General features: G+C 39.3%; 1 protein-coding gene across 3 annotated transcripts in view; it reads right to left on the bottom strand.

Moving 5' to 3' along the window:
- Positions 1–253: 253 nt before the first annotated feature.
- Positions 254–22,590, bottom strand: part of ANO1 (anoctamin 1) — a 132,921-nt gene continuing 110,584 nt past the window's right edge. For 2 of the 3 annotated variants that reach the window (XM_037899984.2, XM_027830143.3), the window contains 11 exons: positions 20,265–20,339; positions 18,223–18,424; positions 17,030–17,141; positions 16,386–16,443; positions 16,174–16,274; positions 15,535–15,680; positions 12,565–12,717; positions 9,784–9,836; positions 6,335–6,519; positions 2,907–3,012; positions 254–996 (listed from right to left, as the gene is read on the bottom strand). In XM_037899984.2, coding sequence (XP_037755912.1) covers positions 736–996; positions 2,907–3,012; positions 6,335–6,519; positions 9,784–9,836; positions 12,565–12,717; positions 15,535–15,680; positions 16,174–16,274; positions 16,386–16,443; positions 17,030–17,141; positions 18,223–18,424; positions 20,265–20,339 — 1,452 coding nt within the window. In that variant the 3' untranslated portion in view covers positions 254–735. Of the gene's footprint in view, positions 997–2,906; positions 3,013–6,334; positions 6,520–9,783; positions 9,837–12,564; positions 12,718–15,534; positions 15,681–16,173; positions 16,275–16,385; positions 16,444–17,029; positions 17,142–18,222; positions 18,425–20,264; positions 20,340–21,464; positions 21,543–22,590 lie in introns of all 3 variants that reach the window. The other variant, XM_043549369.1, reaches the window with a different exon arrangement.

Here is a 22,590-nt window from a genome sequence, read left to right as displayed (position 1 = left end):
CTGTGGAGTCTCAGCTTTAAAAAAAAAAAAGAAAAAAAAAGCTATTCCCCCGCCCTATCCCTGTCGATGGGGTGAATCTCCCAATGGGTAATTTACCGTGCACCAGCTTCAGTGTATCTAGCCTAGTTATATACTGTTTGATGTAAATCTTTTCAGACTCCTGACAAGGAGAGTTTTGTTTGCCTAGGATCTGCAGGTTCAAATCCAGATTATGTCTGCCAGAGGAGCTGAGCTGCATCTTTTGAAACTGAAGATGCCTTAGAAGGTTTATATTGTTTCTCTTCTCCTGTTAAATGAAATGCTAGAGCACATTGTAAAATTGACTTTGCATATATTTTGTAGATCTGCCCAAAGCCTTTCAGGGATGGACTGCCAAAAAGATTTAAAATTATTATGATTTGAAATTTACTTTGGTTATTTCTTAATTAATAAGCTAAAGTCAGATTCTCAGAGAACATTTCTAAGTACCAGCATTTTGTTAACACACACGAACATCCACAGTGTTATCTAACTATGAAATATAAAAATTCCCTGCATTACTTAAAAAAAAATCCTATCAGAAATAGAATGTGGCCTTCCATATTTGTAAGAAGTGCATTTCTCACAAAGATGGGAGCAAAATGGTTGCACATACTTAAACATTCACCTGGTTGTCCATAAATCAAGTCTTGCCCTTTAAGTGATGGCTTGTTTATCAGTGGAATGCCTCAACAAAACAAAAACTACCCTCCTCTTCTATACATCAATGTGATATGAATGGCAGGAGGACATGCTCCCGCTGTGGCTCCTTGAGACCTTGGGACTGTGGTTGTTACAGTTTTCACCTTTTTTCATGTCCTTGTCTTTCCAGGTTTCTATCATTTGCAGCTTTCCCTGTTCTTCTTTCATGAACACCTCCACCATGAGAACTTTCTCTTTATGAATCTGCTGACTAATGTCCTTGGGAATGTCTGGGATAATCCAGTCCACAAAGTCACTCATAAACATGACCAAGTTCTGAAAAATAAATTTTAAGAAAATGTTAGCAAAGTCAAATGAAACGAGAATAGATATAGATATTTAGATTTTTGTTGTAGTTCAGAAGGGACAATATTCTAGGCTGGGCCTTTCTCTTCCTCACAAGCATGTTGAAAGTTCCATGTATCAGCTATTTAGCTTTACCATCACTTTCCCATAAATATTAGGCGACAGAGGAAAATGGCAGGGATAGGTCTCCCTGACTTATGCAGAGAATATACAGTAATGAGAAGACAGAGGGAAATACTGTAGTTGGTATATGGCGTTTATGCTTGACATTAACAGTGCATGAAAAATGACTAAGTAGGCTGAGAATTTTCTGAGGGAACAGTTCACTGTTACAAAATGCTGATTTGACAAAACAGAACATTTCATAGGAACATAACCATTTTGTCAAAAATGTTGATGAATTAGTATCAAAACATTTCAATAGGTCAAAATGTTTACTTCAATGTTGATGTTTATGTAATCCATTATATGAAATATTTTTATTTAGTAAAAAACGCAGAGATTTTGACTTTTTCCTCCCAGTTTCAGAGGAAATCAAATTTTGAAATCTTGGCATTTCCCATGGCTAGAAATTCATTTTTTGGCCTGCTCCAGAAATCACTCTAGATGAAATCCATTCAGGACCAGCATACCAGTCTATGAATCACTGAAGCAGGCTTGGTTTAAAGGCTTTTGAGGCCCCGTGCTCTATGGAAATTGGGGACCTACATTCAAATTAGGCCCAGTGACCGCCACACCTCATCTGCTGTCATGACAGAGGGGTGGCTGGGCCAAACCTGTGGGATGCTGTGACTGCTTGAGCTTTGCTCCAGCTTCTGCCAGAGCTGCACGACATGAATAGAGGGCCATCCAGCAAGCGCACCCAACCCATACCTACCTACCACACCAAGCCCTGAATGTACCTCCCAACAAATATATACCCCAGAAACCCTTCCCCAGTCCCCACTTATCCTGACAGCCACCCCATGTATCCCATCAGCCCTGACATACATCCCTCTCACTGAAGCCCCCAACACCACAGCCCCAGCTGCCATAGCCCCCACATCCTGGCCCCCATTACCTCCACAGCCCGCACAATTCACTCCACTGCTTCTTAACATTCCCCACTTGCCTCCACCCCTCACCCCACAGCCCTGAATCTCTTCCCGCTCGCCCAATAGCCCACCAACAATTTACCCCCAGTCCCTCACCCACTGCTTTGGGATCTTCCTGGGGGCTCACCAGTGGGCCCCCCATTCCTCCCATCCTGGCTCAGCTCTCTGCTGCTGTCCCGGGCTAGGGAGGCTCCTCCTGATCCTGGCTGCCCAGTGACTCTCTTCAATCCCACTGCCTGCCTCCCACTCACAGGACAAGACGGGCTGGTGGCTAGGCCAAATTTGAATGAGTGGCATTTCTACATGGCATGTGGGGTCAGAGCGCCACTCAAGTTTGGCCCATCACAATGCCACCCATCCAAATCCAGTGAGCAGAGCACCCCCTATGTTAGGGGCCCTGTGCAAGTGTACAGAGTGCACATTGGCTATTCCAAGTCTGCACTTAAATACTTCTTAATCCATGCTTGTAGGATTTAAATGGGACCTAAGTGATGCACAGGCCTTGTGCCTCACCTCCCATTAAAGTTACTGGTCTATATACACTGCATGTGGTGCAGGGAGTATATAGGGGGATACATCCTGTGGGGGATACATCCTGTGGCTGTTCTGTGGCTTTGCATCATGCTTGAGAAGGTTGTGAAGATCAATGCCCTCAGGGAGGAATTCTGACTGGTAAATGATATCCAGTGAACTCTCATCTCATTTAGTTAAGGAATAGTTTTATGTATGTATATGTGATCTCTCTTTCCTTGTTAGGAGTCTGAAAAGATTTACATCAAACAGTACCTGAAAAACTATCACAAATGCTAATCTTGCTGCTAGGACAGCCCAGAAGTCCTTTGAAATTTCATATTTGTTTTCAGACCATGGGGGTTCTCGGTAATCTTTGTATCTGTAAAACAAGACATAATAAATCAAGGATGTTGTTTTAAAATGTTCACACAATTAGGATTTAGTACAGAATATGCATTAAACACTGATTCAGATCTTCTTGATACAAATCCCTCTTACAGAAAGGCTGTGTAAAAATCCAGCCAAACAAGACAAAACTAACAGCCTGCCACAGCCTTGAAATTTTATGTGGATTAGAAGAAGACAACTCTTAAATGTTTATGCTTTCTGATCAGTATGAACAATATAAACTCAGAGTAAAGAGGGGCTGAGCTGCAAAATTCAGATCACAATCTCAACTTCTTCCAAGTTTGGGAGGTATTTTATGTTTCAGGTTCAGTTATAAGAGCAAAATACTGAACTCAAATTGATATGGTGGATCAGAACTCCAATATTTAGATTTCCACACATAGGAAGAACAGAAGATTGGAGTCAAGCTCTTGCTGAGTTGATATGAAAGAAGAATTTCACCATAGCACTGGTTTATATATTCTATGAATCTGTGATGTATCAATAGCAATTTTATTTTGTTTTTAAAAAGTATCCTGACCAAAAAATGGAAGAATTTAAATTAGCACCATTATATTATAAATGTATGCAGGAATTATATCTCCATATTCTGAAATGTGATTTTACAAGAAGAAAGGGAGTGTGAGAGAAAAGATGGAATGAGAATTAAAAAGGGACTTGTGGGGAAAGGAGAGAAGAAAACACAGTGCTCTGTGTTGGACCATGAAGCCTACTCTTTCCTTCTAGTCATAATTCTACACTGAAAACATTTCAATCAAACTGGTATTTCCTCCCCCAAGAGAGATCACCTCAGGGATATAGAGGAAAGGAAAGGTAGGTAAGAGTAGATAACTTTGCTGATTCTAGCTGGTTTTTACTTTCATGTCACAGTAAAAGTGATTTTTAATTTTAATAGTCATTTTAACAGATTAAGTTTTGATTTCTTCGACAGTTGTAAATAGTGTAAATTAAGAAAAACTCTGAATGATCTGCCTTTTTTTCTCTTGTCAATTTCTGTCATTTTCCAGTAGAAACAGACCAAAATCCTGTATTTTTTTTCTGTAACGTCTCCAATCTTTGTCCTTATCTTTGCTGTTTGAATTGCTTTCATTGCTGCTCTTGGCTTTGATCCCCAATTGCAGGCTTTGAGAACATTTTGAAGCTGATGCATATCTAAGTTAGCCTAGGCAAAGAATGCATTTCAACGTTGACCCAGATTTCTTGACCAGCTGAAATATTCAGCAAGAATTTTCCTTCAAAAACGCAAATAATATGTAACATTTGTTTTGATCACACTAGTTCCATGTATATTAGGATTTTAGATGGGTCTAAGACCAAGGATTTAATTCTGTCAGTGCTGAAGTCAATGGGAATTCCACACCAGGAGGGACTGGAAAATTGGGCCCACAGTGTAGACAAAGTTGCCATTATTGTCAGCTTGAACTACTGGATCAACTGGACAGTATGATAGGTAGATCTTGAAGTAGTGTCATTGCATCAGTACATCATGATTAGGGTTGGCAGACTTCAGTTTTTATTTTTTTGCATTTTTGATTAATATCTATTATTATTTTAAACAACTTCTATTTTTAAAGTTGTGGGAAACTAAGGGAGACAAGGTTGTGGCTGGAGTTAGGAAAAGTGCTGACAGTGATGTTTCAGGGAGTTCCCAGCACCGACAGCTGAGCTGCAAGGACCCAAGCGCTGAAGGGCCCAAGACATTAGGAAACAAGATGCAGGGGAGGCCCAGCAAAGTGCTGGCCCAGCAAAGCACAGACCCTGGCCAGGACTGCAAGGAGGAGGATGAGCCCCCAGCAGCAGGGAAGGTCACTCTGCTGCTGAACAGTTCTGCCTGGGAGTGGCCCCTATACTCCTGCCTGGTGAGTGAGAGAGAGGAGCCGTGATGGTGGAGCTGCAGATGGCTCCCTGCATAGTTGTGGGGCCGATGACACCAGATCCCTGCAGGCACATGGATGGGGAAGGCTGCAGCCAGAGCAGAGACCCCTGGCCAGGACTGCAATGAGAAGGATGAAGATGAGCACCCAGCCGCAGAGGAGGCCACCTTTCTGCTGAATGTCTCCATCCCCAGGCAGGAGACATTCAACAGCAGGGTGGCCTCCTGGAGGCCAGAGGCTTGCCCTCCTCCTTGCGGCCTTGGCCAGGGGTCTCTGCTCTGCCCCACCAGGACCATAGCCTTCCTTGCACTTTGTGCTGCAGGGATCCAGCATCACTGGCTCCACAGCGAGTCTCTGCAGCTTCTCCATCATGGCCCGATTCCCTCACTCCTGTGACAGTAAGGCTGCAGATGCTCTCTGCACTACTACAGGGCCAGAGACAGCCAATCCTTGCAGACACAAGTGCACGGGGGAGGCTGCATTTGTGCCATTTGTAACAGATGGATTTTTTTCCCCCGTCTATTTTGATGCGTCAGTTGAAATCAATGTTTACTGACATCTATCGATTTAAATCGATTCCTGCCAAGCCTAATCATGATGCAAAATTGTGACATCTTGGCAAAATGTCATCTTGTTGCCCCAAAGCATCAGTATGCTGTGAAGTGACTGTATCAAAACATCATGTCACAGAACAACATTACGATGTGGTGATATTTTACAAGCCTCAAAAATAGAATCATGGAAACATAAGATCATCTCAGTAAAATGGCACCATCCTGGAACAAGCATGTTGCAGAAGACCCTCCTATAATTACCAGTATCTCCCTCTAGTTCTGTAGTGACTTGAAGTGAGGCAGAGGCTTTTTGGCCAAGCAAAGGAGAGAAGTGCCTTGCACTGACCCACCAGCAGCTTTGGGTGATTAAGAAAGTGGTGTTGCCCTATCCTAGCTGGAAGGATGCTGGATATGACTTTTTAAAAGTGGAGGAGGTTATGACTTTTTAAACTCACCAATCATGCTAGATCCTGAAATTGGATAGGGGAGTTCCATACAATGTTGGAAGTTTGAGGTTTTTTGTTTTTTTTTGGCTCCCTCCTCTAACCCCAATAGTTGATAAATATTTTGTCAGCAATAAACACTTTGCAAATGCCCTGACAAGTATTTAATGTTTACTCATTTTCTCAAACTAAGCAATGTATATGCTACAAGTGCTGTGGTAACTTTACCTATATGCAAAGATTTCAATGGTAACTGCTCTCTCTATTGGATAAAGAAGACTGAGCTGCCAATAGACTACAACAGGACCTAAATCAGGTGGTATGTGACTGTGTAACTATGAGTCCCACCAGATACATGAAGAAGCTAGTACCTCCATTCAACAGGGAAAATAACTTAAAATGGCTATCATTCAAGAGAGTACCTGCATATCTGAACCTCGTAGCCAAGTTCCATTGGTTCATTTGGAGCTGTTCCTCCTTGAAAATCGCTGACATTAAAAGAGGATAGCGTATGGTTCACGAAGCCATGCATGGTGCCATTCTCACTGTACATATACAGGTACACGAGGCGTGGAATGAAGTCAGATGTGAATGAGATCACAAATGCCTAAGCCATAAGAGTAAAGAATGAACGCAATATTCAGGTAATGCTTAGTGGATAATATACTCAAGTGCATCTTCCCCACATAATGCTTATGAATCGAAGAAATGGTATACAGTGGGCTGATTCAGACAATAAGTCTAAGTCTGCAGCCCATGGGATGCTAAGGATACGGAAACCTCATCAGTGTGATGTTTGCTGCTCAAGTTCCAGAGCTGCATGGTGTCAAGTATAAGTAGCTTCATGTTGGCTGAGATCTCTATGTAAATAACTTGAGCTCCCTGGGGAATCCAGATATTGTCCCCGTTTTCATTACTCAGTCCCCATCACCCTTATGTAGCACAAAACCTCTATCCGCTATTCCTCGAATTCCACAAACACATGTACTAGTCCTGGACACACTACTTTTTCTGTTCCCTCTTCGCTCCCTCTCAACCCCTATCGCAAGCCCTCACATTCTGTGTTTAGGGTAGACAGAAAGAGAAGATTACAGACTGAGCTTTGGGCGTTGAAGATGGGGGCTCCAAACAAATGACCTTGCAGAGACCCCAGATTTGTTTCATCTGGCCCTGCATATCAGATAATAGCTGATCACAACAAAAAAAGGGAACAAGATCTCCTTGTAGCAAAAGCTGCTAAAGATCACTACAACTTGATCAACCATGATCAGACCCAGACTCTAGAGTTTCTTAGACTTTGCAGAGTTTTTTTGTTTTGTTTTGGTCTTTTGCTATTCTTAGATAAATGACTAGAATAAATAAATAGCAGGTATTTTTCTTTTGAAATACCAGTAATGTTTCCAACCTTAAAGGTGTCTTAGATTTTACTGTGCTCTTCTGCTGTGTATTAATTATATTAAGCCTATGACTGTACAAAATAACTTGTGCAACATTGCTAAAAAGCAAAACACCATGCTATTCCCCTCTGCTCCAATTACAACTGGTCCCAGATGGATTGTATAAGCTCTGATTGATTGCTCTGGATGTACTTTTATGTGCTGCAAATAACTTACAGTGAACCAACTCTTTAAATGCCCTCTGCTTTGCAAAAATCTGTTAATTTTAATGAGGTTTTTAACTAGATCAAGATAAAACAGCAAGCATGTTGGGCCAGATGGCCTTTTTACAGTCACTAAAATTTCTTATTCTCCTCAGGTTTTATAAATAAGCGTGATATACAGAGTGCAAGGACAGACAATTTAGTTGTGTTCTCAATAGCTTTGGCTTTTCTCATTTATTGCTATCATGAAAGACTGTAATTTGCGTGCAGCTCATGTATGTGCAGTACAAAAAGTTTTACTTATGCTATGATAGAAAACAGAGAGTAGATAGATTAAGGTAAGGAGAACAACAGTGGTTAATTCCTGAAGAGAGAGATTACAGGGAGGAATGTGGGAGAATAGGAAGATTTTCTAAGGCAAAAGAGGAGAAGCAGAAAAGATGAGAAAGGGGAAATTAAAGGCAGAACACCAAAATATAAGACTGATTGGGAACTAGCTCTGCCAACAATTCTGGGTGCTGCCTCTGAGACTTCCCTGCTTGGAAATAAGGGCTTGATCCAAAGTCCTCTGAAGTCAGTGGAAGTCCTTCCATTGATTTCAATGGATTTTGGATCAGTCTTCAGTGAGAAATCACTTCCCAAGTGACTGAGGTGCATGGTGAAGCTAACCTGCTTGGAGGGAGGGTGATGGGCTATATGCTCTTTGCTATCCTGAGGACCACTTCAAGAGTGGCACAGGCCTCTGAGTGGCCTCTCATCTTCTCCTTCCAGTTGGAAGAAGACTCCACAGTGACAACTGTCCAGGAGCTAGAGAGGGAGCTTAAAAGTAGAGCTGTGCAAATAATAGATTTGTTTAGTTTTCTGTCAAGTCTGAAAATTCAAGAAAACAATAATTTTGAGTTGACCAGAAAATGAAAATTTTCAAAACTTTTAGTGAATAGAAAAGTTAAAAAAATTCATTTTGGGTCACACAAAATGTTTTGTTCTACTCAAAACAAAAGGCTCCATTTTGATTTTGATTCTTTTTCTTTTTTAATTTTTACAAAATGAAATTCAAGGTAATTTCAAAATAAAAAGTCATTTTGAATCAAAATGTTTAATTTGAAGTGTTGAAATGAAACATTTTTACTTTTTCAAAATTTTTTGTAGGCTATTTATTTTTGACCAAAGCGATTCAACAAAATCTATACAAATTTGCACAGTGTTTCAGTTGACCCAAATCTGCATTTTTTCCTGAGAAAAATTTTGTTTGAAAGATTTCATCCGGATCTATTTATAAGATAATGTAAGGGGAAATCACATCCTTAGAACTTAAGGCTGGGAGAAAACCAGAGACTCCACAGATGCATGGTATTCAAGAAGAGCCACATGTCCAGCACTGTCTCCTCTCTTGTTGTTTCTAGACCCTCTTTTCACCTTGTTTGTAACTTTGACACAGATCTAACTTTTGGTGGGTGTGAAGGGACTATGAGATGAAATAGTGTTTGTTTGTGTACCACATGGAATACACCCCCACAGAAAAATGTGTAAATGTAAACAAAAGTCAGAGCTATTCTACTGTTTTAACCCCAGTATAAAAGTTTTCTGAAGACTCGAATGATCCAAAGCATCACATGTATGACACATCGAAGTAGTCTTGCATGTTTTCCTAAGGGCCTAGTCTGCACTCATTGAAGTGAATGAAAACATTCTTATTAATTTCCGTAGTTGCACAGAGTCCTAAAGACATGGATCATATCCCATCTTCCTAATATGAACACATCATATGAACACATCAGATCCCCAGGTGGTGTAAACTGAATGCAGTCAAGCTAAACTGACGTGCACCAGGTGAAGATCTGGCCCAATATGTGTAGAGGGGTAACAGGTTTTTTAAATTAGCATTTGTTTAAAAATGTGATCAGGGAAAGATACTTACAAAATATCTAGACCACTAGGAAGAAAGGCTAGTTTAAGGTCAGCAGATGCAGTAAAAATAGTCTGGAAAAAGATGCCAAGGCTACCACTGATTGTGTTTACTATGGCTTTTATTGCCAACTAGCCTTTAGTACTGAACCTTTTAATTTTGCAAGTTTTTATAATGCATAAATAATATATGATACGCTGTGACAATGTAAAACTAAACCCTGGACCTGATTCTCTAGTTGATGAGCTTCTTTAAATCATGTGACTCCACTGACTTCAGTGGAAATTAGTTAGAAGAAAACCAGTGTAATGGAGTGGAGAATCAGGCCCATTGCATTCAAATTTTACTGACAAAGGATTACTTACATTTATTATTACAGCAAGTTTTCCTACACCTCTGAGGATATTATACCAGATTCCTATGGGAAAGACAAACATGGTGGTAAATGCTTTCAGATTGTTAAACTTATCATTGTTAACTGAAAATATCATGTATCTGCCACGTCTCGTGATTGCACATCACTACAGCTTTATTTAGTTTGTAACAAACTTTATTTAGTTTGTCTTCAGTTTGTAACAAACCCTATTTCATACAACAGAAACCAACAGGAGCCTAAAATATGGCTCCATACATCCATATTTAGACACCTGCCTCATTTTTAAAAGCACCTGAGCCAGCCACTCTTTTGCGGGGGGGAGGGGGAAGAGGAAGGCAAGGTTACTGCAAAATGGAAGAAAGTAGCCAGTATATAAGCAAAAAAATCATGAAGCTTGATCAAATGGGCCCAAATAATTTTCTGTAGGAAGGAGGAAAAAATGACACATGGGGAACTAGAATCTCAACAGAAGATCCCTTTGCAGAATATATTGCTCTGTTGAGAGTACCAATCTTAAGGGATCTGTCATAAACTAGGGCTTTCCACATGGATGCCTTATTTCTTTGCATTGCCTCTGCCCTCCTCCCCAGCAGCATGGTTCCAATGAAGCCACTCTGGTAAGGTTTCCCCTTGCTGCTCACTTCACTGTATCTGGGAACCCCTGAGCATGGTTTCTGCAGTATGGAGGCTGTGCATGGAAAAGATATACTGACAGCATATTAACTTAGTATCAACCGTGGGGGTGTGCTGGAAGGACGATGCACAAAGATCACCCAGTCCCACTGCGCAGTCTCTCCTTATATTCTGTGGTGTCTTGGTATAACACACTGATTTTGTGTATATGATAACGCACCCAACCAGCAACTGTCCCCCTAGGATTGTAACAACCTTCTGGTTACTAATCACAGCTAAAAGAGTTCTCCTTTAGCTCAAGTACTAGGGGCCTGTGGTTTTGGTGCTGAATGTCCCAGGTTTGATCTGTGCCAATGACTCTGGTATCTAGATGTATAAGGTCACAGTTCCATGACAAAACAGCACCCCAGCTGGGACTTGAGCTTCTGTAGCCCTTAGACACTCAAGATGAGTTTGTCTAACATCTACTGGTTTGGTGCGTGTTTACTATACATAAAGTTTCCAGGGACTAGTACTTTGTAACCTAGAGAATCCTATGTAATTAAGATAAACCCTGAGCAACTAATAAGCACAGGGGTGCTGGAACAAATTGTATAGCGAGGCTCCTGAGAGGCACTGAATCAAGCTTTAAATCATGTATATGATAGAAACCCCTTCAAGTCAGGTAGTGCAGCAGCACCCTCAGCACCCCTAGTTCTAGCATCTGTGAATAAACATACAGTCAACTCCACCTTTCTCATCATTTATTTTGCATCTGGTTAGTATATCTCTTTTTAGCAACAGTGACTTAATTCGTGTTTCAGAAAAACTAGCGGAGCAGAAAAAAGCATCTGTTTTTCCAGCAGAGTTGTAACAGAATCAGATATAGGGTCTTCTTCTGCTCATGTTTAAAGGCCAATCTTGGGCTGTGTACCAGTTGTGCTTGGTGAAGAGCTGATTGTGGGGAGCAGGAGTAGGCCCCTGGTCACTGCCAGAGATTGCACAGGATTTCTGTTATCTAGATTCTAGAACATCCCCTCTCATTATGCATGCTCCTCCTTTCTGTCTGTTAATTCCTGTCTCAAGCCTTATGTGGTTTTCTTCATGACAAGGTGATATTTTGGCCCTGTGGAACCTTGGCAGAAACTCATTTTAATCTGAAATTCTCCTCAACTATCTCACTAGCACTGAATTACAATACACAGACATTTTAAAAACACAGAAGTTGCTGAAGAAGCCAGGGAACTCACACAAACTACAGAAAAAAGGATGTGATGGTGATGGCAACAATTTGACAAAAGGAAAGGAAAAGACCACAGAAACAACCCTTCATGTGTCCTTCTATACCTAGGCACAGTGGGGAGCATTCAGAAATGCCCCAGAACTGTGGAACACATTGTATGGTAATTAACAGTAGATTTTCTTTGCTCAGATTGACTATACTATAACGTGAATAATTCTTTTCATTGAGTTTTCTGTTTGTGAATTTCCAGTATCCCAATTAACTGGTAATGAGGGAAAATAGCTTGCAGGGGCAAATCCATCTCTCATCTCCTCTGCCGTCAAGAGATCCCGCAGGTAGCAGACCTGGTTCTGTGCTTCTATGCAATTGTAGGACCTGGTTTCAGCCAGATCCACTGCTGTTTCTAGCCTCCAATGTCCCAGAATTCATACTGGCCAGGAAGGAAGCAGCTGAAATAACTCCCACATGTTTCAACAGTCACTCAGTCTCCCCTTTGCCCCTATGTATCTCCCCTGCCCAGCAGAGGATCTGGAGTTTTTAATGCAGAAGCTTTTGTTTCCGCAATAAAACTTGCATGGCCAGGAAGAACTATTGATGTGGAAAACCATGCACTGTATCTCATTGTTTTATTGATCATTCCTGATCCTCAGATGTTTTATGCTAACTTAATAAAATATTAATCTGAATTTAAAACACTGCTCTTAATATTTTAAAAGTAAAGCTTTGATAAGTTATGACAATTCACAGCTAAGTTACACTCTAATGTTTTCAATTGTACTATAAAGATCTTCCTGTTAATTAACCCAACTCAGCATAAAAAAATTCCTGCCATCAATCAATAAATAAAAAAGGAGTAACATTACCTCATGACTAGGCTATTTGGTAATCTACTAGGCTATTTGGTAATCTACTTACCTATATCTTTTGCTCTGACTGCAACTGGTCTTCTAAGCTCAGTGACAAATTTCTTTGCATCTAAACGTATTTCAATGATGTTGTTCAACAACGCAAACAAAGGAGCCAGCGGGAAGGATGCAACAAACAAGGTTACAAATCCAAACTGGATAACTGAAAAGAGAAACTGTTTCACTGAGAGTGCTCTGCAATTATGAACTGTGCTTTGGTGTGTTACAACAAATTAATGCTGCCCCTGTAAATGTTTCTACAAACCCTAACAACATAGAGAGACTTGCTAGTTATACCTCACACAAATTTCAATATGTAGTTGATTAATTGGTACTTCATCCAAGCATAAAGAGCCATAAGTCCCTGTTCTGATAGTTTGTGCTGGTCAGGCAGCACAAACCAACCACGAAGATGCCCTAAAGGGGCAGCTGGGAATTCTTTTGACTTAATTAAATCCCCTGAGTGGTGCAAAGATGGTTTAGCCAGGTTTAGGCCACCTGCTCCCCATCTGAATAGGAAGCATGTCAGAGGCAGGGAGGAGTCATGCTGGGAGTGGGGCTGGAATGTACCACACTTCAATCAGCCCTGGAATGGTGCTTATGAGACTGCAGCAACCAGCATAACGCAGAGCAGTCCTTAGCATCCTCCAGGATGAGGGGAATGGAAAGGTGGATTACAGCTACCTGTCCCCTGCTCCTTCAACAGCAGTAAGCTGACACTCTATGCTTAAATTAAGTACTAATTAATCAATTACTAATAGGACTGACAAGTGATTAAAAAAATTAATTGCTATTATTCGCACTGTTACTAATAGAATACCATTTATTTAAATATTTTTTGATGTTTTCTACATTTTCAAATATACTGATTTCAATTACAACAAAATACAAAGTGTACAGTGCTCACTTAAAATTTATTTTTTATTACAAGCATTTGTACTGTAAAAAAACAAAATAGTATTTTTCAATTCACCTAATACAAATACTGTAGTGCAATCTCTTTATCATGAAAGCGGAATGTAGAAATGTAGAATTATGTACAAAAAAACTTGCATTCAAAAATAAAACAATGTAAAATTTTAGAGCCTGCAGGTCCATTCAGTCCCACTTCTTGTTCAGCCAATCAAGTTTGTTTACATTTGCAAGAGATAATGCTACCCGCTTGTTTATAATGTCACCTGAAAGTGAGAACAGGTGTTCTCATGGCACTGTTGTAGCTGGCATCGCAAGAGATTTACGTGCCAGATGCTCTAAAGATTCACATGTCCCTTCATGCTTCAACCACCATTCCAGGGGACATGCGTCCATGCTGATGACGGGTTCTGTTCGATAATGATCCAAAGCAGTGCGGACTGACGCATGTTCATTTTCATTGTCTGAGTCAGATGCCACCAGCAGAAGGTTGATTTTCTTTTTTGGTGGTTTGGGTTCTGTAGTTTCCGCATTGGAGTGTTGCTCTTTTAAGACTTCTGAAAGCATGCTCCACACCTCATCCCTCTCAGATTTTGGAAGGCACTTCAGATTCTTAAACCTTGGGTCAAGTGCTGTAGTTATCTTTAGAAATCTCACATTGATACCTTCTTTGCATTTTGTGAAATCTGCAGTGAAAGTGTTCTTAAAATGAACAACATGCGTTGGGTCATCATCCGAGACTGCTATAACATGAAATATATGGCAGAATGCGGTAAAACAGAGCAGGGGACATGCAATTCTCCCCCAAGGTGCTCAGTCAGAAATTTAATTAATGCTTATTTTTTTTTAATGAGCATCATCAGTATGGAAGCATGTCCTCTGGAATGGTGCCCGAAGCATGAAGGGGCATACGAATGTTTAGCATATCTGGAACATAAATACCTTGCAATGCCGGCTACAAAAGTGCCATGCAAACGCCTGTTCTCACTTTCTGGTGACATTGTAAATAAGAAGAGGGCAGCATTATCTCCATTAAATGTAAACAAACTTGTTTGTCTTAGCAATTGGTTGAACAAGAAGACAGACTGAATGGACTTGTAGGCTCTGAAGTTTTACATTGTTTTGTTTTTGACTGCAGTTATGTAACAAAAAAAATCTACATTTGTAAGTTGCACTTTCAGGACGAAGAGACTGCACTATGGTACTTATATGAGGTGAACTGAAAAATACAATTTCTTTTGTTTATCATTTTTACAGTGCAAATATTTGTAAGCAAAAATAATATATACTTTGATTTCAATTACAACACAGAATATAATATGTATGAAAATGTAGAAAAACATCCACAAAATTTAATAAATTTTGGTGGGTATTCTATTATTTAACAGTGCAATTGAGTTAATTGCGTGAGTTAACTGCGATTAATCAACATCCCTAATTACTAATAACAATTTGTGTATGATCTGTGTGAGATTGCTGGAGTATCTGTGAGGATTCAGCCCAGAATTCAGGAAACAGGGCCAAATTTTATGCTCTCTTAAACCAGAATTAACTCTACTAACTTCAGTGGAGTTATTGCTGGTGTACAGGGGTGCAACTGAGAGCAAAATTTGTCTCTTGGAGCCAAATGTAAATGGTGCTATAAATAGAGTATATTTCAAACTGTGTGTTAAACTGTAACAAAGATCAACAGATAACACCTGGTATTTCAGTACTGTATTGAGGTATCTGGAACCATGGCTGTCAGCTATTACCACAAACATATGGTATGGAAGATAGAAGCCAGCCCTTTTCCACTTGAGCTGTTGTTATAGGGCTCTTTTATCTTCTCTAGGTTAGCCACTCTAGGACAGTGGTATACACACACACACACACAGGCCATTATGCCATACCACAGGAACCAGTTAGTCACCTGTAGCAGCCAGCAAGGTTTCAGTTACTGCCAGGGGGGACATTTTTATAAAGTAGTGTAACATGAATCATATCTGCTAGTTCAAAGAACTCAACTCACCATCTCCACAGTTATAGTCATTACAGTTTAAACTTAATTATTTTCCACTTCACTCACTCATTTCCATGTATTCTGGAGTAAGCCCAGCAAAAGGTTCCAAGTTATAGTCCACTTCATAGCGTTGTTTTTTTTTCATATGCTCCTCATGATCTAAAGAGCGTTTTTGCTTTAATTTGATATATCTGATTAATTTCTTCATTTTTCTGGAAGAAAAAAAATGATCAGCTTAGCAGGTTTTTTTCCCCATTAAAAAAGCACTCCCTGTTTGGATGGTTCAGGAATGACAGTTAAATTCATGCTAATAGACACAAAAAAGCCTTATATCATCAGTTTTCATAATCTGTACAAAAACTGTGTAAAAGCCAAAGGTAAAGACAAGCAATTAGGGATCAGCACTCACTGATATTCAAATCTGGTAACAACTGAACCAAATACTGAACATCAAACTCAGCTGTAAAGAGTATAAAATCAATAGTCTAACACTTTTCAAAAAAGTCCGCATGTTACAAAAATGCATGAGGAGTTTGAAAATGCTATGGGGTACAAAGACACAGCTATATTGCAGGCATAGTCTTGCTGTAAAGATTTCTTGCATGAGGACTATAAACCAAAAGAAGCCAGATATTTGCATCATAAAAGGTTGATATGCAGTGTACTTTACGTATGATATAAAATGAAGGTAACTATATTACTTACGGGATACCAATCTCAAAGAGATTATTCTGAATCAGCTGTTTGCCCAACATGATAATACTAAGCTGGATGCACAATTCCATTAAGCAACCACCAGGGGCACACTAAAGCCAAGAAAGGAGATTAAGTCAGCATTTTTGCCAAATCATTTGATCGTGAATTCACTGTTATTTTCTTGATCAATGATGAATATGCACAAGATAAATTACAATTACCTCTTCCATTCGGAAAGAATGAAAAATGTAGACATAATCTCCTGGACGTCCAACAAATCTAGGATAGTTTGGAAACAATGGTTAGAATTATATTCTACCTTCTTTATACATCTGATCCTGCAGTCCTTCATGTAAAATAGCTAATTCTTTGAATGAGAGTTACACATGCCCAAGGACTTTAGGATCAGTTAATAATTTGTCATCACATAGTAAAGTTCAGACAATTTTAGGTACTTGTGTTTGGAATATTTTAATTTTATTTTTTAAATTTAGTTGGTGAATTAGTTAAATTATAAAGTTTTTACCAAGTTTTCTAGATACATCCTAAGTATTACAGACACATATCTACAAACTTATTTTAAAAGTACATCTAACAAAGAAAAATAAACAAACTTTAGTTAAAATGAGATAACATGAGGAGATGAGAAAGAGAAGTGGGAAGTCAAGTAAGGGGACAATACCAGGAGAGAGAGAGAGACAGATAAATTCTATGGATCACACTTTAGATGTCTTTAGATGTATCTTTAGATGTATGTAAGACTCCCAGTACTAGCTGCACACTGAGACTCAATCAGAACATGTCCCTACAAAAATAATCTCACAGTAACAGCTGAAATTTTAAACTAGATGTCTAGGTTACTCACCGGCCTTTGAAGAAAGCAACATAGAAAATGGGAGTGTAGGCATTGACAAATTTCAGAAGGAAGGCCTTGAAGATCAGCCGCTCTTCAAAACTCTTGTCTGTTTTGGGGACCTCTGAAATAAACAAGACACACATAAAGGAAACTTCTGGACTGGAAAGTGTTAAGGGTTTATGAAGTTGGGACTTTGGAAAACTCCCTAATGTAATCCAAACAACTATTCCCTTAAAGACATATGAACATATTTAAATGGCGGTGCAGAAACCTGATACCACTGAAGGCAATGACCAATGGGAAAAGAAACAAGCCACACAGATAACTTATTCTGATCTACTTAATATATGTGACCTTTTTAAAAAAACAACAAAAGAGCATAACAAAACAGGAGGGCTGTCCTCAAGTGAAGTCCATGGGAGCTGCCTGCATGTATTGATGGCAGAACGGCACATTTACACAAACAGCTATGGCAGGGGAAGATAAGAAAATTGATTAGAGAAAAAAGAAAGGTAATTTGGTGACCTACTTTACAGTATTTCGCAAACAATAGGCCCAATTTGATAACAACTCTGTGTCTGGAACTCCCATGAATCTCACTTGCAATGAGAATATCCAAACTATTTGTGTCTGTAAAATTAGTATGGATCTAGCATAAAACAGGAGATTGGATAAAATTTCTGGCCCTTCTGCTTCTGGTCCTGTCTGAAAATAGCACAAGAAAATTAGTTCTACAGTGTTTTGGCACTTCTTTTTTCCATGTCTTTATATTTTTCTGTGCTAAATAAATAATGATTGGAAGTGAAAAAAAGAAAGAAAGAAAGAAAGAAAGAAAGAAAGAAAGAAAGAAAAGAAAAGAAAAAGTATCTGTACATTACCAAACCTTAGAAAGACCCAAAATAATTTGCATCCCCAAAATAAGTTATGACTGGGCACAAGAGTTTTAATTTATCCGGATCCATTTTGCCCACTCATAATTGGAGCAATAGCAGCAGAGAGAAAAAGCAGCTAAAAATAAAACCAATTTCATGTGCCCTTTGATGTTTTTTCTTTAAGCTAAGGAGATAGAATTGCAGCCTTATGGTTGAATTTCCTGTTTTTGCTTATTTGTCTGAAGTTAGAAAATGATGCCATGTAAATAAGTAGTTTTTGTACTTTATAAAATAACTGATCTAATAGAACTGACAATGATTTATACCTACCAATCTGAGTTAGCCACCTGGCTATGCAGCCATATACTTCATCCAGGATGATGATCACCACCAGATTAATAATAACTGCAGTTGCAGTGACTGTTACTCTAACACTAGACCGGCCAGAGGGAGTTGAGCTGAGGGCTAAGGCTGCTGCAGTGGAGATTCTGTATATAATGACTCCAAACACGATAGCAAATGTCAGTCCAACCTGGGAATAAAAGGTGGCATTATCTGTTATAAAACACCAGACTGTCATTCATCAGCAAGCAGATTGAACTCTGAAATGCCTCCCATGTACTCCCTGGGCCTGATCCCAATCCCACTGATATCACTGAAAGGACTCTTATTGACTTCAATTGGCTCTGGCACAGATCCTCTGTTCCTAGCACTTTGATCATAACAGTAATTTTATATTATGGTGTTAGCACTTAATAAAAAGGAAGCTAAATGCAAATGCTAGAGGTATAGTTTATATTAATATTGATGCACTTCACTTTTAATTGATGCTCATAACATAATGGATATGTGGTAAGTGGCTTGTTATAAAGGAAAATCCAGGAATGAATGTGGCCTGTAGATATGAAGAGGAGAATATTTCTGAGAGTGATATGGCTTAGCTTTTCTTTGTGTCTTAACTTCTGAATGTCCTTCTGAGACCTCCAATTTTGTGAGAGTTCAAAGATTAAACTAAAAGTAATGGTGCTGCAGATCAACTACATATTATTACAAGAGTATAATAAAACCCAGAAAAATATAGCTGACTCCTGAAAGATTTGGGAAAAAAAGCCCTGCTTAAATGGAAGAGTATATTAAGAACATGATCCTGTAAGATACTGAGCACTTTCCTGAGAAGCTCCCACTGAAATCAAAGGAGGCACTCAGAACCTCTCAGGATTGGGCCTTAAGAGGACTTCAGGAACATATTTCTGTCCTCTGATCCCAAATGGTGCAGGCCCACCCGTTCGGAATAAAGAATTAAAACACTGAACTGTGGGCTATTCTACATGTAGGCCTAGATCATTGTTCCCAGACTCAAACATCTCCATGAGTTCTTTGTTTTACCTGCAATGCAGAAGTGGGGGGTCAGCTACCTGTGTAGCACCTCTGCCCCCTCAGAGGCCATTCTGTGGGTCTACACACTGGAATAGGGGGCAGCAACTGGATAGGCCAAGTATAGACTAGGGCCTAGGACAATTTTGTCCTTCCTCATCCTCACAGAGATTCCCAGGAAGAGATAATATAGCCTAGGGCCTATATTATCTTTTCCACTGAGAGTCTCTCTTTTCTCTTGCTCACACACACACACACACTAAGGCAGAGGACAGATAAGGCCAGAGGGAATCCCTGATAATGAGGCTGTACTGGAGCTGTGCTGCTAAGGAGCTGAGAGGCTGGTAGCCACCAGGATCAGAACTGGCATGGAAGCACATGGTCTCCATTTGAATGCCCTTGGCCTCCCTTGGAGTATCCAGATTTGGAGACCCCAGGGCTTATTCCATGGAGACAATTTCATGGAACAATTAGTTAAGAACTCTGGAATTGGGATCCCCAGCCACCTGTCCTGCAGGTATTACCATGAGAAGGGACAATCTGAGTCATAATAACTACAGCAATTTTCTGCCCATCTTCTGAATTACAGACCCTGTGTTACATGTAACTGGTGAACTTCGACTGCTCTGACTCAGATGCAAGAGAAGACACACTCAGTTTGGAACCTGTAATCCAAAAGAACCCATGACTGACAAACTCTCCAAAGCAGACTGTGTGTGGTAAATTACCATCCCTTTCAAAGCAGTGCATGGGAAGTGTACAGTTCTATAGAGAAATATATCTTTTGTTTCCCAGTCCTCATTAAGGACACTATGAAAGAAAGACATACAAGCAAAACAAAAGTCAAGTACCACCTGAGCAAAGTGATTTTCCAATGATTTAAACTTTAAAGTGATCAAACAGTTTTTTCTCCTAGATAAAGATGTGTCCATTGTAAAAGGTGGATTTCACAATGACTCACTAAGGTGAATCTTAAATATTTGCCAGGAAATACTTACCATGAAGATAATGCCAACAAAATTGGTAAAATATGCTGGAAAACGATCTTTCCATGTCAGTTTCTCTTTATCAGTCTAAAATATGAAAAAAAAATCCACCCTGTAATTTAATACAGCATCTAAAAAGATCCCTTCTATTTGTTCTTGTAACAAAAACACCAAGGCACAGGAAAACAATCAAACACGCAACCAGTTGGAAGGTGGAAGGACACATGTTTACAGATACAATTTTATACAGGAAAACTTCTTACAGCACATTTAGCTTCAATTTGGTGCTAAGTCCTGCATTGTACAAATGAGTCTGAACAGCTTTTTTGAGAAACACACTTAAGTAAACTATTACACTGTGAAATTAGATTTCTCCTAGTGTAAATATTTTATTTTCCTTTCCCAGAAAAGATTTCAACTTTTTTTGTTAAAATATGTTTTCAATAAAGCACCATTAGGACTGTCCCTGCAAGCCTTACTCACATGAGGAATACTTGATCCTATAGGTTATCCCATTGCAATATAGATTGCTCACATGGGGGAGGCTGTTCAGGATTGGGCCCTTAGTGCAATGTTGCCAGGGTTGATTTTCCTTTGCTATGGATCTAATCCTGTGAACACCTAACTATGAGTAACTTTTACACACATGAATAATATTGATGCCAGCGAGACTACCCATGAGATAAGTTACTCACATGCAAAATCTCTGCAGGATCACACTTACTATATTTGATCACTCCATCAATTTTGATCACACAATCTATCTGGGAATGACAATCTCATTTAGAAAGTCATCTCTGATCTGATTTCATTTGTAAAGTTTGCAGCATGAGAGTGATTTCTTAAGAGCGGAAAGAAAATGTCAAAGGAAAGTAACATTAAAGAAGATGACACTACATTGTACTGAACAACAATATCTCATTCAAAGTTACATGCATGTTGTCTAACAGAGCAGCAGGCAACTCTGTCAATCATGTGGCACATGCTTCATTACAAAAATGCAACATCCATTCAATATGGTAACCCAAAGATTAGCCATGCAGTGCCATCCCCACTACACGTAAACACAGTGTCTTTCTGGGTGCCGAAGAGAGGAGAAAATAACAACTGAACGTGAATATTAAACAAAGGTTCAACAACCAAAACAATCAATTTGTGTCTTCCATAATTACTCATAGTTTGAGTTTCTCCATAAATTTGAATGAAATGTACCAATTTCACCCCAGCCATGACTGTCTTAACTCTCTGTCTCCATTTGTTTGCTGTCTCTTCTGGCAAATGTCGACGCTTCTGATGGCAATCAAAGGAAAAAAAAAAGGACCATGCGATACAACGTTACAAAGCATTGACTAACAATGCCAAATTAATCCACACTCTCTCTGCTGAGTAAGTACACAGTGCAATTTAGCAACAAGTACTTCATTAGTTTGCTCAATGGTTTGTGTTCCAGCTTCAGGTTTATTTAAAAAAATAAAAATAAAACCAAAAAACCAACAACCCACTATCTGGAAGAAATCCCACTTTTAAAGGTGACCTGCAAAGAATTTACAAAATATCAGGCCCTTTTCTTCTTCTTTATGATGCATAAAGAAAGCCTGAAAGACTTCTCTTCTGAAAGTTTTTTTTTTCGTTTTGAGGTTTGGTCTGAGAAATATCAGGAATTTCAGATCTGTTTTTTCCTGGTTTGACTGGCTTCCAAGAGGTCTCAGAAGGGATGTTTACTGCAAGCTTTAATACATTGACACTTTAGGCTGAAATTTACAGGAGTGAGACCTGTATTTCTAAAGTATTAAAAGTAGAAAGCCCCCCACTTTTGCTGGGGAAATAAAAACAACATATTCAGATCTTCTTTTTTCATCACAAAAAAGCTTCTTTTTTTAAAAGTAATGCTGCATGTAAGATATTCCACACTGAAATTAAAACCTTTTCATATTAAAGAGGTTAAGCTTGAACATTTTCTGCTATAGTCTAACTAAAATGTATTCGAACCAGCTGATGCCATTGTTTAAGAATGGCCAAACTATACCTAAATGTCAGCATGTAAGAAAACAAAACAGACAAAATTAAAATAATTCCATCACTAAGTAGATAGGTGTCCATCACTAAGTAACCTAATTGTCATATGATAACTGGCTATAATAATAGCTTGCATTTACAGAATACCTTCTATCTTGAAGGATCCCAATGTGTCTTACAATCCAAACGTCTGCTATGCTGTACAAGCTACTCACAGGTATCACTTCATCCACCACTGAAATGCAGCCACCTCTGGGGTGACACGTAGCAACTGTTTAACCACAACACAACAAAAGACGTTGGGACCAGAAGTGAAGGATAC

The sequence above is a fragment of the Chelonia mydas genome, chromosome 6, assembly GCF_015237465.2.
Source record: "Chelonia mydas isolate rCheMyd1 chromosome 6, rCheMyd1.pri.v2, whole genome shotgun sequence".
Taxonomy (NCBI): Eukaryota; Metazoa; Chordata; order Testudines; family Cheloniidae; genus Chelonia; species Chelonia mydas.
Note: the sequence above shows the minus strand (reverse complement) of the source record. Positions and strands in the feature narration are given on the sequence as shown.